A 17941-nucleotide genomic window follows, 5' to 3' on the forward strand; every position below is an offset into this window, starting at 1 on the left:
AAAACAATAAACATGGCTAAACATAGATAAACCCATACAAAGTTTTTGCACTATGAGAGCACACGAAATGCTACTCGGAACTGCCCATGGTTTTGGTCACAGACCCAGCGTTACAACAATGCTATGTGGGCTTGAGTGTATTTTTAAGGGGAGACAGCGCTGACATTAAGCTGCAAGCCAGTGGAAACATCCAATAAAGAGCATTCAAGAGTTTAACTCCTCTCTCCTCCCCACGAGAATGCCAGAGAACCTAACAGAAAGAAAACGAGACACCATTTTCCATGGCCCTCGTGGGATATGACCTAAAAAGCTGAATTCACACTTTTAAAACAAAAACACAACCGTTGTAGCAATGACACTGCCTTTGCCTTTCTGGGGTGTCTATCATCACCAGTTCTTTGCTGAGTACTGCTATTCAGGCTCTGCTCTGGGCTCTATACGTGGCAGGAAATGCTTACCTCTCTCTGTGCTTTTCTGGCTTGTTTCTCTTCTAATTTCCTCTGCTTCTTTGCTCCAATTTTCCCAGACACCTGAAATTCTGGCACCTCCTCAGCATCATCTTCCTCTGCAACATTGCATAAATGACAAATTTTAAATTGTCTGTAAAAAGTCCCTTCGAGAAACTTCACTGCTTCCTAGGAAAGCAGCAGATGAAAAGGAGACACACGTACATTTCAGACAAGACCTATTAGATGGAAAAAGGCAAAAAAAAAAAAAATCACATGAGACTGCCAAAGCCACAGAGTAGAAGTAACAAGGCAAACACACACTCAAGTGAAGTCAGAAGTAAAAATGCACTCGATCTTTTGAAGGAAGGCTTTTCATAAACATTTCCTGCTTTCCACAAATAAAAGATATACTTTCTCTTATACATAAAATGTGCTAATGGTTGTCATATAACTGCTCAACACTCACCTGCAGAGACTTTCTTCCCAGTTACCTTTAAGCTTAGCACAACAGACATCCATTCAGAAGTGGGATTCAGAGGCATGCCATTTCATCCACTAGTTCTAGCCTGATATAACTAACCTTTAAGGGAGGAGGGTGCGGAAAAAAAAAATCCCTGCAATGCAAATTGTGGGCTTGACTGCAACAAAACTACACGTAAATAGTTCCCTGTTGCACGACAATTCATGTAAATAGCTCCCTGTTGTATGACAACCGGTTGTTTATAAAGATGATTTCTGCCACTGTGAAATATGAAAGTGTCATGCTCAAATGGTGTGCAAATGCACTACGTTTCTGCTCACCCAGCGGCTAAGTAAGACTAAAGAGGTTTTAAAGACTGCCATTTCCTCCCCTCCCCCCGCCAGACCAATGTCTCATGAACATTTGGCCACTTTAGTGGCTAAGCTAAATGAGTCCCTCATCCTACAACGTAAGTACTGTGGATTGACCTCAACACTCAAAGAAAAATCATTAGCTCACTTCACGAAACACTACACAATATATAGAGATTCATGCGTCTGAATCAGATAGCAGAATCAAAATGAAAGATCTTTATTATATGGAGCCCTTTTTTGGGTAAAGTAATTTATACTTTGAGCAACCACAGTGCTGTTGCGCTTGATGCTGACTTCAGATCCACACACTTGAAGTCCGCTGGGTAATTGGAAGAACGGCACTGCCAGCTCCTGCGATTTTCCTGAAATGCAGTGTTTATTTAGCGAGGAAGACAGGGAGAAGTGTGCAGTGGAAGTTCTTCCTCAGTTAAGTTTTAGCCCTCATCACTGGGCGGGGGGGGGGGGGGGGGGGGGGGACACGCAATTCCCCACTCACACAACCCCCAAGCCCTTGGTTTCTAAGGCCAGGCTAACAAGAACAAAAAGCCCATCGCTGTACGTCGCAGTTTCACGAGAGCCCGCAGCAGTTGTACCTGGAGCTGATCTGCGGCAATCACCAGAATTGGTTTGGTAGGGCTGGCAGCAGGATGTTTTCTGCGGGGCGCTCTCTCCAGGGAGCCTGGTCCCCTTTTTTTGGAACCCAAAAAAGCAGCTGTTAAAGGAGCATATGGATGAACGAGACTCACCCTTCTTTTATATGTAGAATTAGGTTTGAAACACTCTTGTTTTACTAATTCCAATACACAGTATGGTACTATGGTTAAGCCACCGAGACACATCATCAGAAACAAATGTAATTGAGAGCTGTGTAGGTGGCTCTCAAATAACTTAGCTGTTTTCAGGATATGGAAGTTAATATGAGGCAGGCTTGCTGAACTGGGCTTCAGAGAATTACTGGTATCTGATTACTGAGATGATCAAAAGGGTTCCCCCTTCCTATACCACAAACAAAGAGAGCAACAGGGGACACTCAGACTTGACACAATTGCTTCTACAATTCTGCTGAAGTTTAAAATAACTTTGTTTATTTTTTAAATACCAGGCCAAGGGGAGTTCCAAACACAATGGGTGAGCAACCCAGCATTAGCAGTTATTACTCCAAAATTAACAGTTCAATACCGGTACAATTCTTTAGAAAATTATTTCTGGAAAACACCACAAGTATAAAATAACCATCTATGACACTATTCATAGGCTCTGAGCACTTCTCAAATTTCAACTATATGAAGAATACCTGAGCCAGAGGTCAGGCAGAAATCTAGAAAGGCTTTTAAAGCTTTTTTCCCAGTCCTGGATCAAACATGCCTTTGTTTGGTAGCATTTGCTTTCCTCCCGTTTGAAGCATCTGATGTGATCTCTTAAGTACCACTTCCTCCAAGCTTTTTCTAGTGCATGGAGTTACATCCCACAAAAGACAGAGACAGTGGTGCAAACGCAGCCCATGATTCAGCAGAGCATTAAAGGTCAACAGCACACTAAACCTGGGTGCAATTAGTACGTGCTAAATAAACCTGAGCATTCTGACGAGAATGTAAGCACATGGTAAAAGGATTTGCTGAAGCAACTGGTTATTATAGCAGAATAGCTGCACCAAAAGCAGAGTGGATGTTGCACACAGCCAGCGAGATTTTGTTTAATTTTTTTTTTTTTTTAACATAAAGAAGCTATTGTTTCAGCAGCTTTTAACAATCACTTTTCACATATTCATAGTTGCCAACACTAGCAGACCTGACAGGGGGTCAGCCCATGGGAACGTACCCTCCATCTGCCCCTGTGCTTCAGACGTGACGCAAGACGTTCAGTTATTTGGGCTCCCTTGTTGTGAAAGCAGTTTATCACCACCCAAAGGACTACGGTTGGCCAGCCTGCGTATATGCTCAGTTGGGAAACCTAACAATATCAGACATCATCGTATAGTTAAAGCTGAAAACGTATTTCTGCTTAAAGGCTGATCTTCTGTGGCGCTCTCTACAGTTTATCTGACGTCTTAAAACGCGGCAGTGCTGGGATGTACGTAGGGTTGTGGCAGGAAAGGGAGAGAGGTTTAGTGCTCCAAACTTGACACAAGCAGTTTTTCAGTAGTGACCTTCCCTAACCACTCACAGTACCACACGATACAAAAGTCCTGTTCCTGCTTCACGATATGGTGCTGATAAAGAGCAAACCTCAAGGAACGTGGGACCCTCTTCACCTGAACTGCTTGGATGCGACATAATGAGACTGCTTTCAACCACAGTCACGACCCTACCAATGTCTTCTGGTCTTTACAGAGTCCAACATAACTATATGAACATTTCCAGAGCTTGCAAAGCATTCGCACCAGCTTCCAGCTCTAAAAGACAGAAAGCAGAAATAGTCTGACCTGCAGTGATGCTTTCACACCACTTTACATATTTTGTTTTACACAAACATGGGTTTTGCTCAGCACGCCAGCTGAGAGGTACCTTCAGGGAATCTTAGCTTTTCGTAGAATCATAGAATCCTTTAGGTTGGAAAAGACCTTTAAGATCATCCAGTCCAACCATTAACCTGACACTGCCAACTCCACCACTAAACCAATTAAGGGGAGAGTAGCAATTCCATGTTTCCTGTGTTGGTGGCTGGATCATTTATAATGAAAGTAAAAACTAGGAATCATTAAGATTGGAAAGGATCTGTAAGATCACCAGCCCAACCATCAACCCAACACCTCCATGCCCTCTAAACCATGTCCCAAAGTGCCACCTCTGCCCGGTTTTTGAACGCTTCCAGGGATGGTGACTCCACAACCTCTCTGGGCAGCCTGGTCCAATGCTTGACTACCCTTTCCATGAAGAAATTTTTCCTAATATCTAATCTAAATCTCCCCTGGCGCAGCTTGAGCCCATTTCCTCTTGTCCTATCCCTAACTACTTGGGAGAAGAGACCAACACCCACCTCACTACAACCTCCTGTCGGAGTTGTAGAGAGCGATCAGGTCTCCCCTCAGCCTCCTCTTCTCCAGGCTGAACACCCCCAGCTCCCTCAGCCGCTCCCCACCAGCCCTGTGCTCCAGACCCTGCCCCAGCTCCGTTGCCCTTCGCTGGACACGCTCCAGCACCTCAATGTCCTTCTTGGAGTGAGGGGCCCAAAACTGGACACAGGATTCCAGGTGCAGCCTCACCGGCGTCGAGTACAGGGGGACGATCACCTCCCTGCTCCTGCTGGCCACACTATTCCCGATACAAGCCAGGATGCTGTTGGCCTTCTTGGCCACTTGGCCACACTACTGGCTCAATGTTTTCCTTAATGTTTTGAACATACTGAGAGGCAGGACAACAGGAAACAGTTAACAGTCACACAGGCATTTGAATCTCTTGAAATTTACAGCATACTTTTTAAAAACAGTTCCCAGTACCATTATAAAGTGCTCTGGAGTGCTGGTTTTCAGGACAGGAATTTACCAGCTACCGCGTACAGAATAAGCAAAAACTCGAAACGAAACAACCCACATCATATATTTTAGTTGCCCTTGTCATCTACGTCAAAGGGTCCATCTTTCTTCCTATTAAGTTTTGGAAGTGAAGTGAATGGATTCCCACCCACGAAAAAGGATGCAAGCTGCACACGTGGCTACTCACAAAAAGTCACAGAATCATAGAATCATAGAATCACAGAATCGTTTAGGTTGGAAAAGACCTTTAGGATCATCCAGTCCAGCCATTAAGTCCTCTGGGCACAGCTAGCTGCTTTCTTTACTATTTATCCAGCACCTAACGAAAGGAGTAAGAGGAAGGGGGGGGGAAGATGCCAGGCAAAACAAACAGTTCATCCTGAAGGCAGAAGACATATGCATGTTATTAACATTGAATAGATGTACGACACCAGCCACTGGAAAGGAATCGGTCCACCATATGGAAAGGTGTGGGCATTCATGAGTAACACAGCCCTGCGGGGGTACAGTCATAACAATTTTTAAGGTTTTTTTTTTTTTAAATTTGGTAGCTATCCAGTTTAGGAACCGAATGAGACATCGGCTTATTAATCTGAAGCCACAAAATCAGCCTACACTTTGGACAGAAAAAGGACAGTAAAGAAAGGACATTAGCCCTTTTGAGCAGAAGTCAAACGACTTAAGTTTTTTCTCGAATAAAGCCATATGGCATAACTGAGAAACCACACACCTACCTCTTCCACACACCATCTGCGCTTGAAATGTCTCAAGGGCAGACACACATTGTGGATGCTTTGATAACACTAAAGTCACTTTCTATATGAATAGTAGCAAGTCAAAATTAACTTTTGATTCACTAGTTAGGATATTAGTAGTCAAAGTTTAACTGTACTAGAAAGGTTTTCCTACTGATTAAGCATTAAAATTATTTCGACTACTACATCAATTTATATAGCTCTATTACCAGCTGTTTCACAAGAACAGAATAGGACCACATCAGCGTTTCTAAGTTTATAAATTTTCCAGATCTTTCGGCACACCAGAGTACAGGGACATGCAACGTTACACGAGAGGTAGATGTTATGCTCAGAAAAAGTGCTTCTTATTTTGGCAAATTTTAGCACAAACACATTCTTCTCTCCAAGTTATGGACAGTATCCATCACTGAATGGGGATATAAAAATATACTTATTTTCAACATATTTTTTCCCCAAAACTATCAGAAAACACTCATGCAAGATTTTTTTAGATGCAAGATTTGAATGCTGGACTTAGATGCAACACAAAGCAATAATGGGCATTTTAAAATGCCCAAATATTGCATTTTTTTTAAACTTCTAAAACCTTTTTTGTGCTTTCTTCCTCAACAGTGATTAACACGTATAAAGGAAAACATGAGATTCTGATCTCCAAGTCTTGCCAAGCAAAAAGGAGAGGAACTTATGATTTAATTTATGTTGGAACTGTTAACTTCGCGTTATAATTTTTTTTCTTTTACAAGCTAGAGCACTCGGACTGTCAGAAGCTGTTGGCTTTATCGTTATCGATTCTGTGGAAGTAAAGGAAACTTAACCCAATGCCCACTGTACTGGACGTTCCTACACCTGTGCTCAGAGGTACTGGGCTAAAAGCTCAGAGAAAAGGCATGCAGATGTTGGGATATTTAACCTTTTGGAGTTATATGCTGCTGCCAAAAGTAGAGAGCCTGTAGTTTGTTCCAGTTTGGAATAAAGGCCGTTGACAAAACCAGATTATTTCTTTGACGCAGTCCTTACTTCCTGTTTGTTAAGAAGAAAATCGAAACATAATAATCCACACAAAATCCCACTTTTTGGCAACACTTTTTGCAACAAGTCAGAGAAGTCATTTGTTTGTAGGATGTGGAAGTGAGCATCTTTCAAAATTAAACCCTTGAAAATATTTTCTGGCTGCTTAGGCTCTCCTGGCACATCCTTCTCTTCTGCCTCATTCCTTTATCTAGCTCAGCCTCACCCACAACACCCACCAAAGCCTTCTACCCAGAGGGTTGCCCAGTGGGTCTTTGTTTTCCTCGGTGGTTTGGAGATTGCTATCATTTCTTAGAGAAATTGGTTTCTTCATAACTATCCTAAATCATGGTGTGGTGACACCCACCAGTTTCAGCCAACAAAAATGCTGCCCCCTCAAATCAACAGGAGCAAGTTTTGGTCCAAGACACCACTCCAAGTGACAGAAAACCCAGACTGCAAAATCTGTGTCCTACTCACTGACTGAACGAACCACCCTGGAAAGGCACTTTGCCTGTGCATGCCTCTGTCTCTCCGCAAACTCTGTATCGTGTGCTGAGGCAGGCAGGTTTTCTCACTACATGTTTGTACAAAGTCACTGTCAGAAATAACGTGTAACAGTCCTTCGAGCAAACAGACATTCGCCTCAGATCATCCTCCTCATTATTTTTACCACAGCAGAATCAAGACGACCCAACTGTACTTGCCGTGACAGGTTCATCCCCACAAGTTTCTTGTCACTTGATAGGAAATTACAGTACTAAAACTTTTATGCAAACATCGGATTGGCTGGGTCACTTTCTGCTCCAAGCAGCAAAAAAACGTAGCGTGAAGAGAAGGACCTACTTCACTGCAGAGCTCTTTGCAGTGTTCGGGGCCCAATGAGCAGGTTCGGAAGCGCAAGCTGAGCTCCAGACTTGGACGACTGCTTTTTCTGCACATGACCAGCAACCAAATAAAAGCTCTCAACAAAACATCTTTACATGTACCCAAAGGTGATCAAAGTCCAAGTGGATGCACTCAGAGCATCAGTCAGGCAAAAACAAGAGACAGAGACACCCTCCTGAGTCAATAAATAAATGGGATCTGAAATTAGAAAAGGGCTAATGCTATTTATTCACACCACCCCATGCCCCAAACAACCCTCAACCAGACTCCAATTTATTCCCTTTCCCCCCCTCCACTTCCTTCCACTGCTTAGCTTGGCCTCTCCTGCCCTAAATGATTAATGCCTGAAATCCACACACTTTCATGCCTTGCTGTGAGTTTATTTTCGTCTTGGCTGTAGCTAGCCCCACAAAGCCACTTCTGTCTGGGTTCAATTTAAATTAAGATGCAACATAGCTAATTAAGTCTGCTAGCTGGGATATCAGAAGGAACCTAACCACATGAATACAGAACTCTCCTTCCAGACTCATTTTCCACAGGGAAAGGCATAGGCACCCCACTACAATGTGCAGAGCAGATGTCCTCTGAGGCACACAGGCTTTAACAACAGTCGCCTAGATTGCATTGCGCTGCATGAAAGACAGTAGTGTTATGACTAGAATTAAGCTGGGCAATATAAGCCAACCAAACCCATTTTTCTAAAGCCAGCCTGGAAGTCACGCTGGTGGAACACAGCGTCAGTCATTTTGAGAATCACTTTGTCACCAATGAAAGATATCTCACCAGCAATCTTTGGCCATCAGAGGATATTAATAGATGTTGATATTCTCACAACAGATGACCTCCTTTGAGTACTCAACTAACCACTGAAAAACATTACTCAGGCAAACCGAGCCAGCGTAGGCACCCGGCTAGCGGGCCTGCCCCCACAGTACAGAGCAGCCCACATGGAACCCGTGAACATGGAACCCACGTACACCGCGTGGGTTGCAATTCTGGTAGGAAAGTCGAGGCATTTAGCGCTTCACCCTTTATTTTCTGTCTGTGACAGTCTGCAAATAGTTTAGGTGTCTTAACCCACCTCATCGAGCTAAAGGAAGAATTATAACCTGGTTTAGCTCCGCTGGCAATGAGTGGAGATTTGAGTATTCAAAACAGTCATTTGCTATCCTTGTCTGTATTGAATGACTCCTCCTTACCCAGACTTGCAAGTAAATAAGACTAAGATTTCAACTACAGAAGGCACAATAAAAAGCTATCGAGGTTCTGATCCCAGTGCCACAATTTGTTTGGTTTCCCCCCACCCATACTCTGCGAGTGATTTGAGTACTGGCACAATACAACAACTTAGCACAAGCAGCAGAAACTGTGGGCTACTATTTTACCCTTGAAGCTTTCTTTCTCATTTTGGAATTGAAATCTGATTGTTAGATGGAAAACAGAAAGCCCTCACACTAACCACAGCTCCAAAGCCTGCAAGTGTTGCTTTGAGACCATTTCCTAGAGTCAGCAGAAGTGGCTCCCGACAGGCAGAATAACTTTGGTGAAAACAGCAGTTCCTACCTGACTCCACTTTTATGCCCGTAATGGTAACACAGATATGGCCAGGGCATCCTCGTGCCCTTCCTGAGGCTGGTGCTAGAAATCTTGCAGCGATGGGTTGCTGTTATGCCTGCACCGACCTGTGGCAGAAGTCAGAGTGACACCGAGCAGGATCAGGCAGCTTTGACCAAAGCTAAACACAGGCCCAGAGTGGAAATTCCACACACAGAACAGAAACTTACTAGTAAAACATGTCAAGAAATTTAACAATATTTTAACAACGAAAAAAAAAATCCATTTCAGTTGCAGATGTTCAGAAGCCTTCTAAAGCAACAAGAACATTTACAAGTCAAGACTGAAGAAACCAGACTGGCTTGTCTTCAGTGTTTCTGTCTACATTGCCAAATAACTTTGCTCTTGAGCCTCAGGTGCCCCAACTGGTCCTGCATTGCCTGGGACTGTATAGCACCGCGTGTATTCTGGGCTCTCTTTCCACGTGAGTCAACTAATTTTTATAACACAAAACTCTGCTGTGGGGCTAAAACTTGCTATTTCAACAGGTTCAAATGGAGGCAGGAATTAGACAAAGCTGCTCTATATCGCAATGACACAGAGAAAATGCACATGGCCTCCCACACGAAGGAGGCGTATGCAAGAGGTGATTCCAGACCTATACCACATGCCCACAGAGTAAGCTTTAAAACACGTAACACATCCTTCTCTAAGGGGAAAAAAACCCCAAACTCCGCACTAATACGGGTAGCTCAGGGCCAGGCTAAGGGCTTTGCAGCACAGACGCAGCCAGTCCATGACAGAGCTGGGCTGATCCCAAGTAATATGGCCGTGGGTCGTTCCACACCTCAGCGCTGGGGAACCAGGGACAGATGTTTCTCTCCACAGCGATACTGCTGAAGCCTGTGCTCAGTCTCCAAAGGCTTTGGTGTTACTGTCGTGTGGCAGTGCACAGGCACTTGGAAAGACCATCCCAGAATATGGATAAACACACACACAGAAGCACCAAACAGAAGCAAAGAGCACAAAGTTGTTTTAATTTGAAAAAGAAATTAAGAAAACCAAATAGAACAGGGATGTCATTTCAAAGAAAACTTCGTGCAAGAGCCACAGCACTTGCGTCTGATGTACAGTAAGCTGCAAAAGAATTATTTATAAAGCCAATGACACAGATTCTTCTATTGCTAAAGTGACAAAGTAAGATAAGCCGTTTGCTTTGACTGCTTCACTGTCGGCCTTCAGCATTCAAACTTTTGATGTTTGGAGTTTAAGGCGAAAGATTTTTAGTTTCCATTTTCTTTCCAGAATGTTATCACATGAAAAGAAATAACCAAAGTTGAAAAGTTCAGACCTGTCAATTTTCCCTTTGTGAAACTGCTGAACATAATTAGCTTGAATAGCACGTTTACCTGCCAACGTGAGGGCAACATGCTTTCTACAAACTGCAAGACAAGGAAAGCTGAAGAAAGTGCAACTTGCCCCTAATCAAGGCATCACAGAGATGTGTGCTCGCTGTTTCTCACCTACTGCACACCAAGACGACACCCTGATCTCCACTGCAAATTCAAGTGAAGCAAAGCCCACTTTGATCAATAGTTCAGCAGAAACCCCGAATGCTTAACCCAGAATCTGAAAGTAGAAGGAATCCAGTTAGGTGAATCATGGTGATATCATCTCTTTAGCATTAAAGATAATAATGTGTGAAGTTTCACCAGAAAAGGGAGTGAGGCTTGCAGGGTGTAGAAAGATGTTATTTATCACCATATTCTTGCCTACAACCACACCACAGAAGTATAGCTATTAACTGTAGATCCATCACAGGAACAGAGGACTCGTCATCAACAACCTGCTAGCAGTAAGACAAAATGCTGCAGTCTGTGGTGATCTCCAGCTAATCGGCTTGATTCTGATCACCACCTGGATGGCTTCTCAGAAAGAACACTCCAGATTTTGCAGATTACATTGGGGAATTAATGCTTCCCACTGATCTGCAAGAAACCAATACTTTACTACAGCTTGTTATTCTAGTGCAAGGTGCGGATTCTGTTTACCCAAATTCAACCTGCATGGCTAAGCAGGAAATACAAAAGGCAGTTTCTAGGAAGTAAGTGAAGAATATGTTGTGATGCACTGTTGGCACAACAAACTGCCACAATTCACCACAGGAGGTGGTGAAGGTGAACAGTTCAGTTAAAGGTAAGTGGTATCTAAAGACAGGTGATAAAGTACGGAGAGAAGCTGGACAGTCAAATACATTATAGTCAAGCTGTAAATAATTCAGTCAGTAAAACTGAAAAACTTTCTTCAGCAGCCAACCGCACCCCTTCACCAACCTTAGCACCTGCTGTTAAGGCGCATTTCAGCGTTTGCAAGATGAACTGAACCAAACGTTACCTTCCACCCAGTCTTCTGCCTGCTGCGCTCTCCTCTGGGCCATCATCCGGTTTCCCATGTTCCTCCGGCGCCTCGGCATCCCTTCTCCCCGCTCTTCAACATGGGGCCGAGGCCTGGCCACTGCTGCTGCCGCCACATTTTGCTGGTGTTCCTCATCGGCTGCAAAAGGGAAATATAACTGATGAGGGATTTGCCATCTCTGCTTGCTGCAGTTGTCCTTTTGCCAGTCAACTTTTGCAATCAGAAGTGCAATACCAGTGCTGTTTTCCAAATGGGAGAATGCCTCCCCACTCTCACGTGTTTTTTTCCTGCATGGCAGCAGGTATGTGCAAGCTGCTTTCCCAGGATTAAGTGGGATCATGCAGTGGAACCTTCTTATTATTGCTCTGTGCAATGGAGATTTTATCCTGACAGCGGTCTCTTTTGCAATAGCATATAGATCATCATAAAGAAAAGCTATAGCTATGTGCTGCTAATGCTATCTGAACTGACAGAGACCACATGCTTCAAAAAAACCCCCGACAAATCACCACACCACAAAACAAAGACCCCCCCCCCCACCAAGTGCTCAAAAAATGTTCTTATTTAATCTAAACTGGTAATCTGTTTTTCCCTTCTGCTAGAAAACAATTCCCTGTATCTGGCAGGACTAGAAGTCTCATAATTTCTGAGTTACCAAAAGGCAAGGACCCAGAATTATTTTTATCCCCTTCTAAAGCATTCAATTTTTTTTTTTTATTTTTATTTTGTACTTATGTAACTTAGGAGTAGATTCATCTGAATTCAAACCTCAGAGCGTGCATGTTTCAGAATGGAATATGTAAATTGTTATACCTGTAACAAAACCGGAATAGCAAATAAGGAGTACAAATTACAGCCGTAATACACACAGGGTAACTTCGTTCTACCACGCTGATTTAAACTGCAGGTCTCAAAACAACCACACGTAGGGGAAGACAGAACACCAAAGGTCACTGCAGCTCTCACTGCCATCCTCTCTGCATCTGCTGCAGTTACTAATTAAGATCTGACAAATGAGGAATATCATAACAGAGGAGCAGCTGGGAGAGAGCATGGGAGCAAGCGACGGACTGGTGGGCTCATTTCACAAGTTCTCCATAGAAAACCCTCCACCAGGTTTTTCTTTGAGACCTCCATGATCCTGTTGCCATCAGCTATAATAGTCATGCTGAAACAATCAGATAATGGTAAAATATCATCATCCTTGATACCTGCTTTGCATATTCTGTTGATAAGCGTAACTGATATTTGTGTTATGTTGTTACTTGCTCAATCCTGCAAAGCATTAACTACTATGCCTTAATTCAGGCAAATATTCAAACGGCCTCATGCAAAGCTGCAGAACTACTCATTTACTTAAACTCAGGACATGTTTTTTTGTGCTCTGCTGGATTATGTTGTGTCCCAGCAGGAGCACAAAATGCTCTCCACACTCCGCCAAGTCTCCAGCATCCTCTGCTCCAAACAATGCCTTCCTAAACAAACTACTATTAGTGTATCTATGATCAGAAAATAAGACTCATCATGACTACATCTATGTGATGATCAAAGGTGTGCTTGCAGCTCATCTCAGTATATCTTAAGCAGCTTCAAAGCAGCTAACTTTGGTACTGATAACAACATAGCTGCAGCAGCACCGAGCTCAGCACAGGCTGCAAAGCAGAGTGATCTGGCGAAGTATTTGGCCAGCAAAGCCATTAGCAGTTCAGGATTGCTGCAACAACGATGTTAGCAGTCCCCCAGCAAACTCCAGCACTAACACGCACCGTGACATTTTGAATTGAGTCACTGCACTATCACACTGCCGTCACCCTCTTCTTCTCATCCACTCCTTTTATCTGCGGACCAAAACAGGTCTACAATAAATTACAGAGCGCAGGCTCCAGGCATCCCATCATTTTGCTTCAGGACTTGCCCAGTCTTATTTATGGCATGACAATGCTTATTTTGAATGCTACAGAACGTGCTATAGGAAAGCCTCATACTGCAAAGGCAGAGCAGCAGATCAGTTATTGGGACACTACTAAATGCCAGAAATACCTAGTCTGCAAAGAGACTTTCTATACAAATGCAATATTTCTCTTAACAAGTTCTTGAGAGACATTGCAATTCAAACCTTAGCATCTTTTCACCCGAAAGCTTCAGTGTGTCTGTCTCAGTAACTTCCAAAGGTGGTCCTGCACAGCGCATCAGCTGCGCAGTTCTAGCGCTCATTCATTCTGGGGCTTGTTTTTGGTTCCCGTTGTCCTGCGAAACAGAGACTGTTTTGCATTTTGTGAAAGAGGAATCTATTTATAAGCCACGTACTCATTTCAAACCAAGGTGCTTAAGCCTCATGGAGACAAACGTGTGAAGTAAGCTATCCTGTTTTCTCAATTTAGTTTTCTACAGGCGACACAGTAATTCCTCACAGATGACGAGTGCTAACAGCGCTCAGAAAGTAGTGGAACACCCACCAAACCCGACCCATACCGTGCTCAAACACACAAGGCAATTGCTGAAAAATACTTTGGTCAGATCTCCAAAATATTCAGACAAACAACTGAAGACACCTAGGCATTATGGATTGTCATTTGGTAGGAAAAGATGTGCTTTAATACAGCTTTTTAATTTCCCCCCTACCCTAGAGCTTCTGTTTGCAAGGCATTCAGCTGGACATTCATTTGAAAAACGTCCATATTAGTCCTTGCATTTCTTCCCATCCTTCATGAGGGGGATGAGAAAAGAATCATTTACTCTGCCTGTCATGAACTTATACCTGGCTGGTTCTTCAGGGGTCAACGATTTGTCTACGTGGCTCAAGACACATCATTTATTCCAGTATCTAGACAGACAGATGTGCTCACTCTCTCCCTCTGAACTGGAAGTATCGTAGATTGACTAGAGCTGCACAGGGAGGGGTGTGACTGGTGGTTTCAAAGAATACAGAGGATACACTTAAAAACCCTCTTGCTCTTACTCTTGGAACTGGATGGACTGTCAGATTTGAGGTCAAGAATAATTTTCCCTGGGGTCTGACCCTGTGTTTTCTTTCACCTCCTCCTGCAGCACAGGGCGTGGTTTTGCCACCGCACTTATCTGAATACATCTCTTCATTTTCCTGTAGCTGCAGAGGTCTCAGACATAAGCGGCACCCCAGGCTAGCCAGTTCATGCAGAGATTAGTCACACAGGGACTAAGTAGACTTGATATAGAGCCATCTGAGTGAAACAGTGACCAACATTACGTAGGTGAGACAAGCTGATCCACGAGTTGCTCCATGGTTTGCAGAATGGCAGGCCAGAAGAAATGAATTTGATAAAGCCCTCAAATTAACAGGCAATACAAACAGAAAACTTAAACAGATGTCCGGAAAATGGACACAGGTTTAGTTTGTGTTTTAAGCTGTATGTTCTATCTTCTCCAGTTTCTGACTCAGCCTTTCAGAAACCAGACAACACCTCTTTTCTGGGGACAGCAGGTTTACTGTTGTGCTGAGAAAACAGCTCTGCCTCTGCATTTTCAGAAACATCAGCACAGTGCAGCGGCAGGAATGGAGACTGTTTCATCTGACTTGTCAGCCAGCAGCAACTGTGAGACTCTGATTGTACTCTCCTTCCCAAAGAGGAAGGGAGCAGAACTCTGCTCTGAAAGCAGAGCTCTCTCCTAAACTGGATGTGAAGCACCACTGTTACATCATTGCAAAGAATACTATGAAATCTTTTGGAGCCCAGACGACTTAGGGCCTAATTTTACATCCCCCAGGTAAAAATCTGTGCCTTTACAAAAGCTTTGCAAACTTCTGCTCGCTCAGAGCAAAGACATTTTTTTTCTTGAGAAGCAATCCTTTGCCTAACACAGCACATTCCCTTCAGTTACATCAGATAAGCAAGTCCATCAGGGAAACACCTAGGCCGGCAAGTTTTGAGGCAAGCCAGCAAGACACGGCTACTAGTTTGTGAGCTCCCTCATCCCACACCGACGCAGCGACAGCTCCACCTACTGCACCCTCACACGTTAGCGGTAATTCCCACCATGCTTGCAGCATCCAGCATCTTCTACCTTCATGCTAACCTGACCTGTGAAATTCAATGAGAAAGTGATTCAAAATGCAACAGGTGGAAGTACGCTTGGCTTCCCTGAGGAGGTGCTTTTGCCCAGTACAGCTTATCACATTTGGGCTTGTTCACAAATAGATACGCCAACCATGTCTAAAAGCCAGCAATGCTACTTTTTTTTTTTTTTTTTTCCCTATTCTCAGCAGAACAAGCCCCAGGATGATCTTGCTGGAAAGGCTGTGCTGCTCCAAATGACCTTTCGAAGGAAATACACAGTTACAGGATCTACCTCTTGTGATCCTTAGCTCCCTTCATTATCTAAAGCAGTCAAGTCTTGAACATTTTTAAAAGGGCAATTCCCCAGGAGGGAGCATAAAAAGACGTTGCTGCCCCTTATCCCCAGACACTAAAAAGGTGAGAGCTACCAACCAGTTCTCTGGGTCAAGAGTCCCAGGCTTCAAATCCTCTCCATGAGACAACACAGATTTACTAGCAGAATTGTAGCAGCTTCCATTTTCCACATAAAGAAAAAGGAACAGGACAGCAAATTCCTGTTAGAGACCAAGTTTTGCAGATATTAAATACACCACTTCCCCAACGGGTCTGAAAAATAATTTCTGTTGTGTAAGAAGAACAACATCATCCCCTCAGTCTGAATTTCTGTAAAGGACTTTATAATGACAGAAATCAGTATATTAAGGTAGAAATTATCTTAAAAGCACAATATAAAAAAGCAGGACCAATGTGCAAGTGTCAAAAAGATGCCACTGAAAAAGAGGCTTCAAAATGATTAAGTTCTCCTGAATGTAAACTAACTTTAACCAAGCTGCTCAAAAACAGTATTAAAGCTTTTTGAGAATTCAGACTATTTAAAAAAATGTTTGGGCTTCAAGTTAGTTAGAACTTTGTATGCTTAAAAAGAAAAGAAAAAGAAATCCTCCCAAGCCCCACAGCCCCTGATTTACCTAAGTCATGATACAGTCAAGTTCAGGAAATTCCACATTTCCAGCAGTCTCATTTCTCTAGGACATGCATCACTCACTTTTACCAAAAGCTCAGTTTCCAAGCTATTAAGAAAGATTTCGACCAGGTCTACACAGGAAAAGGTGTGAGATAAATGTGTTGGAAAATTTAATTATCAGCAAAAAACTGCTTTTAACACAAAGTCCTTACCAGCATACACTCTTGCACTGGCAGGACTGTGTTTATACTAGAGGAGGTTTTGGGGTTTTTTTTCCTCTTAAAGAAGTTATCAAAGCTACCCCACCCCAAAAGAAAAACAAAACAAAAAAACCACCTAACCCCAAAACACCCCAAATCCTGGAAACTGGTGGTGTTATATTGACAAAGGCTTCAGTGACTGTCCTGGCTAAATATCTGAATTTGAGACCCTGCAGCTAAACAACCTCCCTTCTTCCACTTCAAAAGCACGACAAGGCTGACAACTTCACAGCCCCATCCAACTTCTTCCCGTAATATTCAACTTGTAACCACACCAGGTCGCTTCCACCACGGTTTCACGCTGCCGCAACCGCTGGTCAGCAATAAAATACTCGCTGTTTGAGGAGGACTGGAAGTGCTGTATCATCTACCCGCTCCCAGAACGGGACTGCGCAGTGCCGCACCTAAACCTGGCACGGCTAGCGAGCCCTCGCAGCGTCCAGCGAGGTGGAAAAGAAGAAGTGAGCAATTTCTGTGAAATGCAAGCAAAGCAGGCTGTCAGAAGCGGGAGAGGGGCCGGCCTGCCCTTCAGGTTTCACCTCTGACAGGAATTAGCGGTTGGACTGGCTGATCTTAAAGGCCTTTTCCAACCTCAGCGATTCCATGGTTCTGTGAATATTCACCGGCCATTGCCCAGGACCTGCCAGGCAGGACGGGGGGCGAGGACCCGCCTGTCAGCCAGCGGATCGCGCTCCCCGTTTGCAGGAGGAGCCCTGGGGACACCTTCCCTCCGCCCGCCCCGCCGGCGAGCGGGAACCCAGCCAGACCTCAAACCCCAGGGCAAACCCGGCCTCCCTCACCCTGCGACCGCCTCGCTTCAGCAACCGGGCCCGGGCCGCGGCCGGCGGCAGCAGCAAGCAGGCCTCGCCGCCTCCCAGCGCTGCCACCCCGGGGGCTGAGGGAAGGGCAGGACGGCAGGGATCCGGGGGAAGCACCGGGCCCCCCCGCCATGGCGGCTCCCCCTCAGGGGAAGGCCTGAGGCGAGGCGCGCCCCCCCCCCCCCCCCCGCGGTTTCCATGGAGACGTCCCCCCCCGGAGGCCCCCGGGGCAGGCAGCGGCCCCGAGTGAAGCGGGCGGGGGGGGGGGAAGGCCCGACCGAGCCGCGACCCACCTGCCCGCGCCTGGCTGCGGAGGCGGGTGGCGAAGAAGAGGAGGACGGCGAGAAGCACGGCGGCGGCGGCGAGCAGCGCCGCGTCCATCCTCCGGCCCAGGCCCGCCCACACCGCGGGGGGGGGGGGGGGGGGGGGAGAGGCGGCACTTGGTACGTCCCGTCCCGCCCCGCCGAAGGCCCCCGAGCGCGGGCTG

The 17941-nt window shown here is 44.9% G+C and overlaps 1 protein-coding gene across 1 annotated transcript in view; it reads right to left on the bottom strand.

The window, feature by feature from the left end:
• Positions 1 to 17835, bottom strand: part of DDRGK1 (DDRGK domain containing 1) — a 41069-nt gene extending 23234 nt beyond the window's left edge. Inside the window, exons 1-3 of the mRNA XM_075709434.1 lie at positions 17748 to 17835; positions 11358 to 11516; positions 459 to 565 (exon numbers count right to left, since the gene is read on the bottom strand). Coding sequence (XP_075565549.1) covers positions 459 to 565; positions 11358 to 11516; positions 17748 to 17835 — 354 coding nt within the window. The remainder of the gene's footprint in view (positions 1 to 458; positions 566 to 11357; positions 11517 to 17747) is intronic.
• Positions 17836 to 17941: the final 106 nt, after the last annotated feature.

The sequence above is a fragment of the Pelecanus crispus genome, chromosome 4, assembly GCF_030463565.1.
Source record: "Pelecanus crispus isolate bPelCri1 chromosome 4, bPelCri1.pri, whole genome shotgun sequence".
In the NCBI taxonomy this organism is placed as follows: domain Eukaryota; kingdom Metazoa; phylum Chordata; class Aves; order Pelecaniformes; family Pelecanidae; genus Pelecanus; species Pelecanus crispus.